The following is an 18,525-nucleotide window of genomic DNA, read 5'->3' as shown; positions in this document are numbered from 1 at the left end:
CACTACTCGTTTTCTTCCAAAAGCTGGACTGTGGCACACATAGCACCCTGACCTCATGACATAAAATGTATGGAAGCGCGAAGGTAGCTGCCTTCTCCGTCTCCTGTGTTGGTTTCCTGCCCCCGGCCACCTCCTTCCCGCTTTCAGGACCCTGTGACCTTGCAGGGCATCTGCGGGCGCTGTTCTTACCGCCTTGTGAGTTGCAGCCCCACCGTGGGTTCTCTCCCAGCCCTTGCCATGGAAGGTGTTGAGATCTCACTTTAGGGTCTGCATCTCCACAGAAGAACCACCTTCTTTCCTGGTTCCCCTGCGTACAGACACATTTGAATGGTACCTTTATTTGCATAAATCTCTGAAATTCTATATGGTATCATGACGGACCCCAGATTTTTCTAATGCAGTCCTTAGGTTTTATGCACCATGAAATTATATTTGGAGAATGAGTCAGCAACCTCTGTACTAGTTTGAACACTATGTTATTTGATATCATGAGATATTGTTTACAGGGATTAGGACAGAATTGTTAACATCAATTACATGATCATGAAAGTTCATAAATGGATAGTGTTGAATTGTAAAGCTCAGTTAAAGATACTGTGTTCCTGAAATTGTCATCCAGGTCAGGAATACTAGATATTGCACAGTGACAGAAATGCCAAAATTCAGTGGGAAAATTCATTTTATTTAATTTATATACATTAAAACTCAATGGACTTCAGACAGCACTTGATAAACAGTGGTGAACAAACACTGAAAGTGTTTTTCAGGAATCTCTTTTGATCGGCACTTTTATCGCATGTTTGTGAGCAGACGCTTTCATCGTGCGGAAACAAATCCTTGTGCGCGTCTGTGTGACAGCAGAGGAGAGACTCGGTGATTCTGATTTGGGTCTTTCTTGTTTCCTCCGTGAGACTTTTTTTTTAAAACAGTGAAAGCCTTCTCTATGTTATTTGAAGTTTGCGTGTCCCTGTCATATGTGTCTTCCTGGTTGGACACTTTACGCTGTCACTGTGGCCAGCGTTTTCCATTCTGCAGGTGAAGCCCTGCGTCCCGAACTTCTGAGAAGCGTGGGGTAGATGTCAGCCTTAGTTTCTGCGCCAGGACAAACCTGTGAGGCCAAGGCAAAGGGGGACCAGCATGTTCTCTGTGGAGTCCGTCCAGCTGGTCTGGAGCCTTGCGTCTGAGGGTGCGGGCTTCGGGCACATTGAGGGGTGTTCTCCCAGCCCCGGCGCCTCGTGGCCACACTGATGATGTCACAGCAGTGACGGCGGCGTGCGCTCTGGGGAGGTTCTCTCATTTCATTGCCCTCCCTCGAAGGTGGGGCCGTCTCCCTGGACACAGGTGACCGTCACACTGAGACAGTGTGTAGGGCTGGAGCTAAGGTTTCAGCTCCAGTTCCCAGCCTGGCGTTCAGCTTCCCCCCAGTGCTGAGCATATTTTTAGGTTCTCCCTCACGCGCACGCTCACGAACGCCTCTCCCTGACCAGTGTAATTCTCAGCGCGAGAAGCTCTCTGAGTGAGGGGCCAGGATGGTCTGGCAGCCGGGCATCTGGTTTCCACGCTTACAGCCCCCTCTGCTTTGAAACAGTGCACGGCGGAATGCCTTGGCTTTTAACATCTTCTGCTTAACGAACAGTTGAATACCTGTCACCTGCTGGCGTGTGTCTTAGGTGCTGGAGGCGCACCGTTGGCCCCAGCTCCTTGGAGACTTTCCTCTGGTGCTGAGCTGGGTTAATTGACCACTGAGATTGCCTCTCCCTCAGGGTTTCCTGAATTGCCTCTGGGAATGACAGACATCTCCGCCTACCATGATAGAGCAAATAGAATGCTTCATTCTGTTGATTTTATGTGTCATGATGAACAGTAGAGCTGAGTTGTGTTTTCTTACACATTTGAGTTACTTACTCTTAGACACTAATTCTAATATCCAGTTCATGCTGTATCTCCTTCATGAAAACACTCATGATTTTGGTTTAAATTTATTTTCCGACCTTACAGTTTTCACTGTCTCTGAGCTATTCTTGATAATAACTTTAAAAGGTTAACCTGCTTTCAGGCAGCCTACTAGACCCCCTACTGTTTTGTCATTTAAGGGATTTCATCTTTGCTTGTGCATCCCATACATTGAGAATCTACTGCTGATGGTAGCGTTGTGCTGGGTTTTGAGGGGAAGAGGATAAAAGACGGTTCTTCCTCTCCCTCACCTGTGTGATTCTTCAGCTCACTGCTGACAGGGCCGTAGAGTTGACAGTAAGAGCGGGGGTGGGGAGAATTATCCATTTTGCCTTTTATTTATACAAGTTGTTTCTCCTTATCAGCAATGTGTGCATGATTAGCATGTTCTTAATAGTCTTTTTAGATGTGCCCAGGAGAATCGACAACACGGGGGAAGCCAGAGCTCATTTCTCTCTCTCCTTTCTTTGGCATGATGTTCAAAGACCTCGATGGCATTCTTTAATTGCAAAGTACAACCTGAGTCACTTAACCGAGTCCACCATGCTTGGCTGTGACCGGCTGATCCGGATCTTCTGCCTGCACCCGGGCCTCGTGGTGGGGCTCTGGAAGGTAAGCCCAGCCCATACCTGCCTCGTTTGCTCCCGTCGTGCATGGGGTCAAGGGTTAAGTCCTTTAGACGTTCAGTGACCGCACCCGCCTGCGGACCTCCTGTTGCCTGGCCCTCGCGCCTTCGCGGCAGGTCTGCCTTTCTGCCCTCGCCTGTGACACACGAGCCCTTCCCGCCGGGCGCTTTGGTTCACGTTACCCCTTTAACATCCTGGGACTTTCCCCTTCCTCCTCCAGCCGGTCCACGTTCCATCCTTCTGCTCCTTTCACGCCCTTCCTCTGCCAGAGCGTCTCCTGTGCGTTTAACCTGGGGCCCTCAGGCGCGTCTCGCCCGGAGCCATGTAAGGATGGCAGCTCCCAAGTTGACTCTGGGAATAGCACTCACGTCTGTACACAACGGCCAGGCGGAACCCAGGTCCCCACGCCAGCCTCCGGACCTTTTCTTCCCTCGTCCCGCTCTTGCCGTCGGGTCATCTTTCTCCCTCACTCCCTCTGTACAAGGTGACTGGGGGCCAGGCAGCACTTGGCTCCCTCTGGGCTCTTGAGTTGGTCCATCTGGGTTGGCCGAGCGGGTGCCAGGACTCTGGTTGACCTGATCGTCCCATCGGCCACTGGAGGAGGGCAGCTTCAGGCTGCCGTCCGGGTCACCTTCCCCCAGCAGGGCAGCTGTGCCCGGGGAGAAACGGGTGTCGGCTCCTGTGCCGTCCTGTCCTGTCTCCTGCTGCCCGACCTGCTGATGAGTGGACTTGGAGTCTAATCCCTCCCACTGGGTTTGCCAAGTCAAACGGGTCCTGCCACAGCTGCTGAGTGTGTGTGGGATTAGCCTTGTGAAGTTCTTACCAGCCTTCTCTTCATCTTTGAAAAGACTCTGAAACAACCTGGAACTAACAAAATATATTTCCACAGTCATCTTATGTCAGACAGCACTTGGATGTTTCATAAATACTAGGGTGTTAATCCTTTTGGTACGCACATGCTCTGCGTATTTGGGTGCATTGTGGTCCTGCTATCAGTGTGACAGATAAGTCTTATTAGACAGTGATAATGCGTTGGCACTGCAGGAATCTTAGATTGTAAGAAACCACATCTATCTGTAAGATGAATGTGCTGCGATCTTCACAATGACCTTATGAAAAATTAAAATATTTCAGTTGAAAAATGTATTTTTTTTCAGAGGGAGGAAGAACTGGCTTTTGTTATGGCAAATCTTCATTTCCACCACCTTGTGGAGAGGAGCACGTTAGGCTCGGCTGCTATGTATGTATTCGAATGTGGTGTGTTAAATTCTGTACAGTCAGCATAAAGGATTCGGAGTTGATACCGTCTTAATAGCCTGAGAATAGCTACAGAGACATTCCGTCTTTAATCAGTAGACAGAAGCCAACAGACAAAATTATGTAGCTGTTGCTAAAAACATTGGATTATCCGTCAGTAGCTGTTTGCTTTATTTGTTTGGGTTCAGGGTGACGCACCTTGTGGAGTATGATTTATAGGGCAGGGAAGCTTCATTACTACAAGATGCTAGTGCACTGAGGTGCTGCAGGTTCTCTGCAGTAGTTTGCATTTTCATGTCTTGAAAGGCAGGCAGACCCGTGGCCCACTTGGCCTGACCTGCAGATGTGTTTTTGCTTGGTCGGGACAGCGTGTCTGTTGATGACCTTCGGGTCATCGGGTGGGGGACATGCTTTCCGGCTCACTGTTCCTCTCACCCTTCCCCTGGGGCTGAGACTCCCGTGTGCCTTTATTTTATTTATTTATTTCTTTTGAATGTGAAATGCTCCCCAGTGCTTCTGAGTTTGTTACCTCATGTAGTAACGCATTTCTTACTGAATGAAAACTCGTTCATTGTGGCTTTGGGTCTTCTTCCGGGGGAGTCCCCGAGCTGTAGGTCTGTTGTTGGGTGCATTTTCCTGCTGCGCATTCAGCCCTCTGGATGCCGAGACTGTGGAGCGGAGCTGCTGCCCCCGGTGGATTTCAGAACCATGTTCTGTCATGGTGGTCTGGGGATGCGCAGGGAACACACGCGTCTGCCCGTTTGTATGGAAGTTGGTAGAAGGAACGGGGGGCTGTTCTTCTGCGTCTGTGGTACTGAACGTGATTGGGACTCTGTAGAGGGTTGATGGGAGCTGGTGCTTTGAAGGGGTGCTGATTTTTTAAAGAGTATTTCCAATTCAAGCATTTTACCCTGGTGTTGACAGATACGTTTTGTTTTGCTTTTTAGCCCCTACGAGCTGCCTCCTCATACCCCCCTTTTGGATGACAGCCCCGAGTGTGGACTGAGTGGCTACCAACTCCATGTTGATATGCACAGCGGGGGAGTTTTCTGCCTGTGTGGCACATTTCGCAACCTCTCCACCAGCAAAGGTGAAACTCATTGAGTCTTTTGTTTCAGAGTGGAATTCCAAGGCTGGAGAGGCGGGGGGACCACGTTTTATATCTGAGTTAAGAATTGCCGCCTGGCTGGCCCCGTAACCGTGTCCTGGCCCTCCGTCCTCCCAGGCCCTGATCACTAGGACTTGTGCAGATGCTGGCTCTGCCTCCGTCACCACCGTCACCCCTGCTCTGCCTTCTGGAACATTCTCTGCTCAGCCTTTCTACTGGCACTTCGTGCTCTGCCCTCCCACATCCTCCCTCTCCCACCCCAACGTCTTCTCTTCTTTCTCAGAGGACTTTGGTAGATTTGCCAGCAGGGCCAGCGTAGAGCCCGTCCAGGATGAGAATAAACGCAGCGAGCCCTCTGTACTGCACCAGTGTTTATCACGCTCACGGAAGCCGAGACACGGACCGGGGTGGGCAGAGGAGGGGAGGGACGCCAGTCAAGAGGAGGAAAAGAGGGAACGCAGTGCGCCCTGCCCTGGTTTCTCTGACTGGTTCCTCTTGCCCTCTTTCTTCTGTATCCCATGACCTTGAAGTTCGGTGTAGAGACTTGCATAGACTGAAGTTTAATATTTGTCGTAAGAATATTTTACAGGGGAAACTATGCACTTCATTTCTGAATATCCTGTTCCCAGAATTCTTTTAGCTACTGGATTTGACATCCATTAATACTCCTTGCCCAAATCAGTTTTTCTGAGTTTAGAAAATGGTGGTTTTAAAATTATGTCATTGTGTCCACATTTATTAGCTGAGCTTTTGTAAAGAGCTTTCCTTCATCAACTGGGTGGATTCCTGTAATGGCAGGGTAGATGCTTGCATCTTTTCTCTTTTAACCACCAATTTTCAGATTAGGAAATTGGTATAATTGTCGCCTCCTGTGGTGGGAAACGGTTTTGAGTGCACTCTCTCCTCTCTGTCTTTCTTGTTTAGTGTCACTTTGGACTCTTTGGTTTTTATTTACTCAGTAATTTATAATCAATTACAGACATTATTCTTTGTGAAGCTAAGTTTGTTCTTTGTGAAGTCCCCAGTTTGGTCAGGGGGATCCACTTCAGGCTGGCTTCTGTGCCCTTTTCATAATCTCCTTTATTCTCTGAGCTGTCTTTGCATTTGTCTCGGGAAGATTTCTAGATTTTTTTGTGCTTGATGGCACTTCTGATAGAACTGTGACAAATGTGTATATTAACCTAGGGAGGATTGACATCTTCGTCGTTGATTTATCCTACCCATAAATGTGGAGTGTCTTTCAGTTTGTTCAGAAATACTTTTATGTCTTGTAGGAGTGTATCAGAATTTTCTTCATACTAATTTTGCACATTTCTTAAGATTTTAGGAAGTATTTCATCTTTGTTATTTCTGATATTATATCTCCTAATTGTTTTGTAATGTCTTTGTGTGGTTTTGGTCTCAGGCCACTGCTGATCTGTTAGAATGAGTTGGGAAGTATTCCTAACTCTTGAATTTTTCGGAGGATTTTGGATACAATTGGCAGTATTTCTTAAGTGGTTGGTGGAATTCACCTGTGAAGCCATCAAGGCCTGGAGCTTGCTTCGTGGGAAGGTTTTTAACTACAGTTTCAATTTCCTTTACAGATGTTTGGCTATTTAGGTTATCTATTTCTTCTTGTGTGAGCTTTGGTATGTTGCGTCTTTCAAGCAATTTGCCTAAATATTAAATAGGTTAAGATTGATCAGTGGGTTCAGGGATTTTTCAGCCTCCTTCTTCTACTGTAAATTTCTCCATGAATGTTTACCAGATGATGAGTACTTATATCCATCATTTTATTAGAGATTGTAAAATGGTGATCCCCTAATTCTGTCATTCCTTCTACATCTATTATTAGCATTCTTTTATAAAGAAGGGTTTTCTATTATCAACTATTTAATTACCACGAAATATAATTAATATAGGAAAGGCATGGTACATGCTTAATTCTTTGTTAATTTACAACATAGTGATTAATGCTCTAATAGTCTTCGAAGATAACTTGTAAGTTTTTTTGGGGGGAGATATTATTATGAATTCATGGATTAAAAAAATAGAGGTTATGTATTTTAGTCCACGTGAAGTCATTATTCTTTTTATTGTTACTGTGATGTTCAAATTGTGCTGTCATCTCATCTCATCTGTTCCTGTTCTTTTGGTATGAGTGTGGTCATCTTTGGTAACTTGCTTGTGTTCTAACAGGACAGGATACCTCAAGCTCATTTTGTCTGTTTCCTACCCAGGCCTGGAGTTGGCCATTTCCCCTAGGAGCTCTGGTTCCTTTTCATTCCCACTATGCTATGGTATTTAGAGACCATAATCTGCATCCTAGGGATGCACATTACTCTTGGGTTTTCATTTCTTTTAGGGTTTTCCGTAGGCAGAGCTACGAGGTTTGTAGATTTTATAATATGTAGAAATAAATCATGCATTCATTTAAATTAAAGATCTTTGGGTTTGTAATTAACCTTTTTATTATATACTTATATTTCTTTTCTTTTGCTGAAAGTCTTTGTTCCGAACAACATCAAAATATATAATAATTTCAAAAACAGTACTGAAATTATTAGTAATAACCTACTGAATGTTATTTTAATTAAGATTTTCCTTGTGGTTCTTTATGTGTTTAAGATATGTCATGTTAGAAAAAGTTAAGTCACCTAAAATAATTCTGCTGTCTGGTATGCTATCTCTTTGATAGACAATTAGAGTGATTTGTTTCAGTTGATTGTTTATTTTTTCAGGATTCCTTTGCTTCTATTTTTACATTTAAACATTACAGACAACATGTATATGGTCCAGAGTTGACGTTACAAAGCAATGTGGTTCAGAGACAGGTACTTCTACTCTTGTCCCTTCACTTCTCTTCTCTTCCTCCCTTCAAACTTAACCCTTTATATTAGCCTAAGGTTTGTTCTTTAAATGTTTCTTTTTGAATACATAATGCTATATATCAATATATTCATATTTCTTCCATTTTTTTTAAATGAGGCATACTATACTCCCTTTCAAGTTCCTTCCTTTTTCCCAATTAATAATTTATTCTGGAGATTAGTCTTTATTTATTTATTTTTTAATGGGCATGTTTGTTTGTTTGTTTATTTTTGGCTGTGTTGGGTCTTCGTTGCTGTATGCAGGCTTTTCTAGTGGCGGCGAGCAGGGGTTACTCTTTGTTGCGGCGCGCAGGCTTCTCATTGCAGTGGCTTTTCTTGTTGCGGAGCACGGGCTCTAGGCACGTGGGTTTCCGTAGTTGTGGCGTGCAGGCTTCAGTAGTTGTGGCTCGTGGGCTCTAGAGCGCAGGCTCAGTAGTTGTGGCGCACAGGCTTACCTGCTTCGCGGCATGTGGGATCTTCCCGGACCAGGGCTCGAACCTGTGTCCCCTGCATTGGCAGGTGGATTCTTAACCTCTGTGCCACCAGGGAAGCCCTGGAGATTAGTCTTTAGAATGAGATACAGATCTTTTTCATTCTCTCTTTTTAAAACATCCATAGGTAGGTAGTTTGTTAATGTCTTTTTCCGTGGTTTCCAGTCTTTGCTGTTACAGGCAGTGGAATAGCGAATATAAAAGGAATAGCCTTGTTCACACATTGCTTCATGTTTTGGCAGCTTGTCTTTGGGAGACTTGCTTAGAAATAGGGTTGCTAGCTCAAAGGGTAAATGCAAATGTAATTTTGAAGAACATTGGCAAATTCCTCTCTTATGAGGGTATTACCAACTTAATGAGGAATTAAGTTAATAAAATACGTTATCACTAAGTATGTTTGTTCTAGGTTTTTGTTATGTGTTCTTACAAGTTAAGGAAGTTTCTTTCTATTCCTGGATTTGTTGGATTTTTTGAAAAAAATCAGGAATAATTGTTAAATGTTATCAAATACATTTGGGCAACTATTGATGATACGATTTTTTTCTCCTTTACACTATTATAGTGAATTTCATTAATGTATCTTTTATTGGTTAACATCCTAGAATCCCTAAGATAAGGCTCTCTTGTCATATGTATGCTTATTTTTAAGGTCCTGGTTTCAGTTATTTGGTTTTTAGTATTTTCCATTTAAACTCAGGGTATAGTTTTCCTTTATTTTTTTAAGTTTTAAATCTGTTTCTGATTCTGTTATAATCAGGTTTTCTACTTTTAATTGAATCAGTTTTAGTATTTATATGATTTTCTAGAAATCATCTGTTTTCTTTAGGTTTATTTTGATCTTTTTCTAGCTTTTTTGAGTTGACTGCTTAGATGGTTTAATTTTCAGGTTTCCTTGTTTTCTTCAGTGGTCTTTATGCCCAGAATCTGGGACTCTCAAAGTTAGGAAGGACTGGTGAGGTGATCTAGAGACTGACCCCTCCTGGGCTTGAGTTTGCTCTGCCTGGAAACAGCCCACTCACTTTTGTGCAGGTGTGAAAATTCGGCCTTTCACTGAGCCCAAATTATCTTCTCTGTACTTTAACCCATTTACCTTTATTCTGTTATTTAAAATAGAGAATGAAATCTGTCCCTTTTCCTGGTATACACTGTCGAGGGGACTGCTGACATGCCCCCTGTCTATACCCAGGGCACAAACTCGTGTGATTGGGGCTGGTGTCGGCAGAGAACTTGTTCTCTCGCTCTCCAGGGTTCCAGCCCTGCATCCTCAGGAGCCCTTCACTTCCAGCATTTCCTACCTGACACGATCTCTGTTCTCCAGGGGTTGGGTCGAGGTCTGTCTTAGGCGGGTGCTAGGACGTCAGAGGAGAGGATTCCCCCTCTCCTCGTTCTCAGCAAATACAGCATCATGCTGATGAAGCTTTTTGTGTGTCCCTCACACCTAAGCTGTGCCCGTGATAATGATGAGGACGGGATGATGGTGACAGAGAACACGGATGGGCACTCATCAGAGGTGCTTGCTGAACGTTTCATATTTATATTAATCTCCACGGCAAGCCTGTGGGCTGGGTACTGTGATCTCTCCCGTGTTGTTAACAGGGCGGCTAGAGTGGACCATAGGCCAGTTCTTGAATCATGAGCAGCTGGTGCGTGGCGGAGCTCCATCTGCACCCGAGCCTGGCCGCTGTCTCCTCTCCACTGTACTTTGCCGTGATGTGCTTCTAGAGTGGATCTTCTTGTGTGTGTGACTCTGTCTTTTCAAGGTGTTGACATTGTATGGGTGTCAGGTGGGGCCCTTCTCTGCTGGAGTGCTGATGCACCCCTGAGAAGCTGAGATGGTTGTTAGGACACACAGGAGGCCAGGTAAAGTGAAGGAGGCCAGGAAACTTCTATGGGAATAATTCACCTTCATCTGTTGTTTTCACAGTGAGGAACACTTTCACCCTAAGACTTCACACAAGACTCACGTGCTTCCTCTGCGTGTAGTTCTGCGATGAGGGTCAGCAGGGGGCGCCGTTGCCATCAGAGTTGTCACATTTCACTGGAGTACAGACTCAAACGCCTGCTACGGTTTTTGAGAAACTCTCTTGTGGTACCAGGGGGTATATTTAGTAAATTCCAGTGATGTCATTGCAGGAGGGGATGACGGCACTGTGCCCCATCAAGGATAAATGTTCTATCATCACGTCCCTAGAGCTGGGAGCGTCCTCGCCTGGCTCTAAGGAGGCAGCCTACGGGCAATGGCAGGAAGGAGAGGGGACCAGGCCCATCTGTGCGTCTGGTGTGTGCATTGACAGTTGCTGGCGGATGCAGGGGGTGTGCTGGCAGCGGATGTGCACGTCTCACGCGCGTCGCCTGCCCTCCGTGACGGGTGCAGAGAAGCCTGCTGGGCCAGGTCGCAGGCCCCGGGGAGGGTGGCTCCAGGGGCTCCTGGAGGGCTCTGAGGAGGTGCAGGCCAAGGGGGGCCGGGGCCGGCGTAAAGGGACTAGTGGTGGCGCTCAGACGGGTTAATGGGGAGTGGGCCAGACCCAGTTAGGAGGGGTCTCGAAGGAGCGGAAAGGTACAACTTTAAATATGACGTAATTGATGGACAGAGCCTGAGTTTGGTCATTTCGTAGGACCGCTTCCAGCATTCCATCTTTAAAGAAAACATTTGAGGCTGTACCAATTTAGTCCACAAATTCATTACAGTTCTATTAAAAAATCCCAAAGGTAATTTATTATGAAACTTGCAAAGTTGACTCTAAAATCCATTTAGAAATACACATGAATATGGCATGGTTGATAAAATTTTTGTTTTAAATTTTTAAGTGTGAGGTAGTGTCATCTTTTCTCTGTATGATGTGTTTAGACTACAGAAAAAGAAACAATTAAAAAACCCATGTAGCCGCCACACAGTGTAAGAAGTAGACCATTCATTACCCATAACTCTGAAGCCACCTGCGTGGTTAAACTTTTTTTGTATTGTGAAATGACACAAGGAGAAACGCATAAAACAAATTATCATAAGGCAAATAACTGTGTGACCACCATCCAGGTCTTGATTACATTTTGAAAATAATAAGAGGGCTACTGGTCTTACCAAATGTTAAACACAGAGTAAAACTACAGTGACTGAGAAAGCATGGGATCATTGAAGCAGCAACTGCCCAAGATACCGTGCACATCTTTTGCAGTTCCAGATTCTCTTGTCAGGTATTCTGATAAATATTGGACTTATAGCAATTCGTAGCTATTTTAATTAGTTGTACCATGATATGTCTATAAATCTGAGCATGCCTTCATCCTTTAGAGGAAATGTATATATTTCTTTAGAGTTTTAGTATAGAATGCATTGTGTAGAATAATTTGCCTACGATGGGCTAAAAAGATCTCCAGAAATGACGGTGCAGTCAGTTCGTATGCAGGGAATACAGATAATCAGAAGATTCACGCCATGTTTATATTCATACAGAGCAACCCCAGTGAAGCCTTCAGAGTGAGTACTGGCCATGTGATGCTCTCTGCCTCTTGGCCACAGTATTTTCTCTGAATAAAATATCCCTCTGTTCTATTTTATTAACTCTGTCTCATTTACTGTGCTACAAGGTTCTTTGGATTTTTATTGTTGTAGTTGCAATACATGTTACTAAAATCAAACCAGAAGACCCTAGTTAGTTCTTGGAGCTGGAGTGAGATCCCTGAGACACAGAGCTCGCCCTTGGGGGATGAGCACCCTGGGACCCTGCACTTGGCCAGCGCTATGAGGCCACAGCCAACGCCTCTGGGCTGTGAATTCCCACACTTCTCTGGTGGGCTCAGCTCCCACGTGGTGACACCACGCCCTGCTGTACTGTTCACCTTGTCTGCCTTTCGGGTCGGAGCAGGCTCTGTGCTGGAGGCTCTGCCTGGTCCTCCAGTTTGCCGATGCAGAGCTCGAGCTCTAGACACCCTCCTCCTCAGTCAGACGCTGTCCAGGGAGAGGATATCCTACCTCTCAGCGCCGCTGATGGCGAATACAGAGAATCCAGGTCCTTTCTTCTTTCCCTAAAGGTTTATTTGACTGCTTCTCCTTGGAACTTTGTCATATTCCTCCCCCCAAGGACCTGGGATGTTTTCTCTTTGTATTTTCTTTTTTTTGTTTTGTTTTGTTTTTTGCGGTATGCGGGCCTCTCACTGTTGTGGCCTCTCCCTCTGCGGAGCACAGGCTCCGGACGCGCAGGCCCAGCGGCCATGGCTCACGGGCCCAGCTGCTCCGAGGCACGTGGGATCCTCCCGGACCGGGGCACGAACCCATGTCCCCTGCATCGGCAGGCGGACTCGCAACCACTGCGCCACCAGGGAAGCCCTCTTTGTATTTTCATGTGTTCTGTCACTTTGATGAGTCATGGCTGCATTAAGAATTTTCTTAAAAGAAACAGTATTACCTTTTTTTTTCAAAGGAAGATTCATGATTCCTGAGCCTGTCCATGTTTGCTACTTGTTTCTTTGGGTATTGCCACTAAAATTAAGCTAAAAGGAAGTTTAAGTGAAGACATATTTTGTTACCTGAATTGGATTTATAAGAGAAATAATTTGTAAATGGAAACTTGAAGTAAGCTTCTTCAAGTGCATTGTGGGTTTTCCTGTGCACATTATGATTTCTGTTCTTTTGCAAATGTGGGTAGACTGTTGGCATTGGGTCCCCAAGACCCAGTGGATCTGCTGGGAGGTTCAGTGATCCGTTGGGAGGACTCACAGGTCTCAAGGTATAGTTTTATTAACGGCTAAGATTTATTACCGCCCAAGGGTACAGAGCAAAGTCAGTGGAGGGGAAAAGCCTCAAGGGGTGAAGTTTAGGGGAAGGAGGTGCAGGCTTCCGAGGGTCCCCTCCCAGGATGTGCGGTCACACAGGAGTCGTGAGGACACCTGCGAGATGCTGCCTACCCGAGAAGTGTGTTGGAGACTCAGCTCCCAGGGCTCTTTTGGAGGCTGGTTACGTGGGCATCTGCTGCCTGGCTCGCCCAAACTCCAGCCTCCCAGGTGGAAAGGTGCTCAGCAGGAACCACATTGTTGGTACACACTGTTCAGGCAGGTGACCCACTCTTGTCAGCGAGGGATGGCGAGGTGGGAGCACTCCTGGAATCCATCCCCGGACGCCAGCCAAGGGCCAGCCCTGCAGGCAGGCCTTGCTAAGAATAGAGGGTCTCAGGATGAGAATGGGTGCTGCCCAGTGGAAGAGCAGACAGGAAGTAGTCCAGCTGTGTCTTTGAAGTGTTAATAGAGCTTGAAAAAGAGCATGATCAACAGTGCAAAGTATAAAAGAATGCATATTTTATCATCTTTGTGTCAGGCTAATTATTACCAATTTTCAGAAGCTGAGGGAAAAAGGTTTTGCATAGTACAGCAGATTGTACTCTTTTTATCAGTATTGAGAGGGAGAGTGATGTTAAAGAAGCAAAGGGAAAGAAGTTTTAAGTAACAAGGTATGCTGCTTCTATCATTTATTTGAGTTGTTATAAAAATGCATTTGAAAACTAATGTCTTTTTCTTATTATGGGATTTGAAAATTCTGAATATATGGATACTTCTAAAGAAGCAAATAAAAATCACCCAAGGACAACTCTTGTTTATATTTTGGTCCATTTTCAAATCTGTAGCTATATTTATATTTGTGGACCACATTGTGTGAACAGTGCTTGCTTTTTCCCCATGTCACTAAGTAGTACTCTTTGGAAAAATTAGATTTTGAAAAGTTGTGTGACAACCCATTGTTTGGTTTTATCAGGATTTATTGACCCATTCTCCTTCTGTTGGGCACTTAGGTCTCCATTTTCATGATTATAGCACTATTATCATGAGCATTAATTTGAAAAATATTTGATGATTTGAGAGGTGCAAATGACATCTGATTGTTTTAAATTTGCAAATGTTGAATGTTAGGTTGGCTATTTAAAAAAGCCTGTTGACTGTAGCAGAGGTGTATGGCTACTGTAGCAGCTATCCCGTAGGCTATTTCAGGGGCGTCTTCCTAGGATCCAGATTCCGGAGTACCTGTCACAAGTGTGTGATGGTGCAGTAGCATGAGAACCTTCCATGTAAGGTTCCCCGAGGACTAAAGTGAGGAAGTAAGAGGAAGTAAGGAGTGCTTCCAGGAGGTGGGCATGTGCTAGTGTTGTCTTGTTTTTACATTTCTCTCCTGATTGAATTTCCATCTGTTTGTGTTTGATTGGTTCCATTGTTTTAAATATTTACAAGATTTATACGAGTTATATTTGCTGCAAGTGTTTTCTCCATTTTGTCTTTTGCCTTTTAATTTGGTATATGTTGCTTTGGATCCTTCCAAAGTTTTTAATTGTCCATAATCAGTCCTTTCTTTCTTGTTGTTTCTTCCAAAATTTTTTCACGTGTAAAGTACTCACTTGCCAAGATCAGGCGAATATTCACCTTTGTTTCCTTTACATTATTTCTCTTCATTTTTTAAACCCACACTTCCTTTTGATTAACATAAAGATTACACGCAGCCTGCAGGTTCCTGTGCCTTTCCCGCTTCGGGCTCCTTCTCTCTGCTGAGGATTGGCACCCCTTCTTGCTGTATCTCCACCAGGCAGGAAGGCAGTTCAAGCTTTACTTGTGAACTGTGTTACGAAAATGTGTCCCTCCCCTGATGTAACATTTCTTACTAGTGAACTTTCATGCAGCATTTCTCAGTTATTTCCATCCATTTATTCTTTTAGATATAATTAATAATCACCTGGCCAGATGTTAAATGTCTTATTTGGATTTTGATCAGATTTGTATTGAATGTGGACATTAATTTGAAAGGAATTGATGTGTTTTCACTTAGGGTTTTGGACGATCTCTCCATTTCTTTAAGTTTCCTTCTCTGCCCTTAGGAGAAATGTTTTCTTATGTAGGTCCTTCACCTTTCTCAACTCATTTTTGTGCTGCCATTGTGAAGGAATATGTTTAGATTATGTTTCCATTATCTGTTGTTAGATTTGCTCTATCTTCTATAGAGATTCTGCAATATGCTTTTCATTAAAGTACTGATTAAATGATAAATATTCAGTGCCTTACTCTGTAAGACACAATAGAAAATATTGAGGGGTTTGAAAGAAGTTATGGACCTGAGAAACTTATTTTTATTCTATGAAAAAAGTAGGGTTGTTCAACTTTTGAGCAGCAGACACTGGTTAGCCCAGATAACCTCTCTTTAAGAAATTCTACTTTTAAAGTTTTTAGTGTTTGTTTAAGATACTTTTCATATATAGCATGTTATCCCATTTTTACTTTTGTGATTCCAAAAATAGATACTTTTTTGTTCCCTCTTTTGTTCCCTTGATACTAACTACTTTCTATGTTTCTAGGTCAGATTATCCTCTCTAAGCACTTATGATAACAGGAAGGCATTAGAAATAGTACAGTACTTTCTAGGTGGTGATTATCTAGAAAAATTAGAACAGATAATTCTTTAGAGCATCTTCATCAATGGTTGTTAGTACATTTTCTCCCGCTTTGTACTTTTGGTGACTCATTATGAAAAAATCAGCATTACAGATTCTGTTCACAGAGCAGGAGAACCCTGATCTCCATATGTTTTATGTCAGTGCTCACGGGGAGTCAGTGGTCCTTGCCCTGAAGCAGAAGAGGCCATGTGATTTGTGGGACCCAGTGCAAAATGAAACCGCGGGGCTCCTCTTTAGAAAATTATTAAGTTCAAAATGCTGACAGCAGCACATTAAACCGGGAGGGGTCCCTTGTATCCACACAGGTTGTGGCCCCTGAAGCCAGCCCCGCCGGTAACACAGGACCTGTGAGGAGGAGCCTCAAACCTTTATGTGATGAGCCCTTTTCCTCTTCTTTTGCATTTCCGGACTCTTGACTCTGTTTGAGAGTCTAACTTCATGAATGCCCGGCAGTTCCTTGCAGGAAGTCACAAATGCATGTCCACTGGGGCTGTCAGATTTCAACCCATCCCTTGTTGCTACTCAGAAATCTTTTAATCAACTCGTTAGTCCCGCCTTGTATTTCGCAGAAAGGCTGTTTAAATACAGTCACACTCATCTTCCTTGTTCTCAAGGCTCACTACCCGCAGTGCTAAGAAAAATTATTGTGCTTCCTGATCTTCCTCCCTCATCTGCCAGCACATCTTCACGGTATCACAGTCTGTTTGTAGGCTTGTTATTTTCCTATTTCAGAGAAAAAGATGTCTCACTGTCTTTCCAAAAGATTTTCCAGTTTCCATTCCTAAATATATCTGCTCCTGCCTGTTCTGGGACCTTTATTTAGCCCTTGGTCTCTTATCTCTTCATTATTTCAAACCAGTTTTCCATCAACTCCTCTTCCACTTATAAGTGTATTCATGTTTTCTGATTCAAAAATTATTTTAAAAGAAAAAAACGCTTCTGTATAGATGGAAAAGTTATTTTTTGTTTGAAAGCTACCTAGAGCCTAATTTTCTACCTAGAAAACCTAACCTAAAGCTGGCTTAGCAAGAAGGATTCATGTTGAAAAACCCAGGGGTAGGTCTTCTTCCCAGTGCAGTTGCCGGGTGGGCTTGTTTCATGTCAGTGGGACTGGATGTGTCCAGCAGCCTTCCGTCCCTCCTTCTCGCTCCCATTCCGACGACTCTTTTTTTTTTTTTTTTTTTTTTTTTTGCGGTACGTGGGCCTCTCACTGTTGTGGCCTCTCCTGTTGCAGAGCACAGGCTCCGGACGCGCAGGCTCAGCGGCCATGGCTCACGGGCCCAGCCGCTCCGCGGCATGTGGGATCTTCCCGGACCGGGGCACGAACCCGTGTCCCCTGCATCGGCAGGCGGACTCTCAACCACTGCGCCACCAGGGAAACCCAACCATTCCGATGACTCTTGCTTCGCTGGGTTCTGAGTTGGACTTCCTCCTCCCAGGGCAGCTCTAACTAGCTCTAGATCCCACATCCAAGGCTGAGGTCTTGCTCCCAAGCTCCACCCACAGCCTGCCCACAAGTCTCAGAGCATCTCCCTGGCTCTGGTCAGGTCATGAACCGCCCCTGACTCAGTTAGTGGCCAGATGGATGGGGCTCCATGACCGAGCCTGGTTTCTCGCATCTGAAGCATGGGCACCAACCTGTCTGTGTTCCTCAGAGGATGCTGGACTGTTCTTAGCAAGAGAAGCAGAACAGGCGTTGGAGGGCCCAAAACAAACATCCACATACTTTCCCCTTAAACGTCTTTGGAAGGGCTAGTCTAGGAAAAAATAATTATATTCAGATGGAGTGGACTGATAGAAAATTGGGCCAGAGGCAGGAAAATTGAACCAAGTCTTGTGAAAGTACCAGTCTGAACCTTTAAATACAGCAATAGAAAAAGCTATTTTCGAACACTTATTGAATTAATGAACAGTGAAGTTTTAAGGAGTCTAAATACACAAGTTATTCTCTTTAAAATCAAGTTAATTGTCACCAATATCAGGAACGACATCACCAGAAAATGTAGCCTGTGGGAGTCCTACTTAACATGAAAGAAGTAGAGACCCCCCCCACCACTGCCCCTGCTTCTCAGAAGATTACTGGAGATTTTATTGATGTCGTCACATCTTCCAAGACAGACATTGTTTGGGTCCAAGCCAGAACCGAGGACGGAAGTTGTCCTAAAGATTTGGAAGTTCTGTTTTTCCAGTCTCCCACCAGTACAGCTCCAATTCATTTCCCTTTTGCAACCTACAGAAGAAACGGAAGTGGAAGAGGGAGCTCTGATCCTCCTCGTGTTCAGGGACCTGATCTATGATTGTATTTAACTGTTTACATTTTACGTATATCAGGGGTTTGGAAAATAACAGAGGTATCTGAAAATAATTAGCTGAGAGAAATAGAAAAGCCATGTATATGCCAGGGCAGATTTACATTAGACAACCAACAGGGAATTGGGGGATACTAAAGATTTTCTCTCCCTAAGAATTAGTGCCAGTTCTATCTGATCATTAGAGTCTAATGATTATACCATCTTGTTACTGATGATTACTTTGTCACATCAGGTCTCCGCTGTAAATTGTTAATGCTCTGTGGCAACTATTTTTAGGTTTATAGGGTCTTCCTACCTCTCTATCCAAGACTTAGAGACACCTGAGAGTTGCCTCCTGATGGCCGTTCCATTTATTTGTGTCCCTGAGTTGATCTCCAGAGGGTGATCGAGGGTTCTGTCTCGTTCAGCTTATATGTTTAGTTAACTTGTGCTCTGATGTCCTTGCCTCAGGCAGTTCTAAGCTAACTGAACCCCTTTCCCTCTTCTTTCTCTTTGCTTCAGG

At 44.4% G+C, this 18,525-nt stretch overlaps 1 protein-coding gene across 1 annotated transcript in view; it reads left to right on the top strand.

Annotated features, from left to right (window-relative positions):
- FBXO15 (F-box protein 15) overlaps positions 1–18,525 on the top strand; it is a gene marked incomplete at its 5' end in the record, with an annotated part of 43,030 nt that overhangs the window by 17,873 nt on the left and 6,632 nt on the right. Inside the window, 3 exons of the mRNA XM_079718194.1 lie at positions 2,439–2,565; positions 3,737–3,819; positions 4,784–4,926. Coding sequence (XP_079574320.1) covers positions 2,439–2,565; positions 3,737–3,819; positions 4,784–4,926 — 353 coding nt within the window. The remainder of the gene's footprint in view (positions 1–2,438; positions 2,566–3,736; positions 3,820–4,783; positions 4,927–18,525) is intronic.

The sequence above is a fragment of the Hyperoodon ampullatus genome (assembly GCF_949752795.1).
Source record: "Hyperoodon ampullatus genome assembly, chromosome: 13".
NCBI classification, from domain to species: domain Eukaryota; kingdom Metazoa; phylum Chordata; class Mammalia; order Artiodactyla; family Ziphiidae; genus Hyperoodon; species Hyperoodon ampullatus.
Note: the sequence above shows the minus strand (reverse complement) of the source record. Positions and strands in the feature narration are given on the sequence as shown.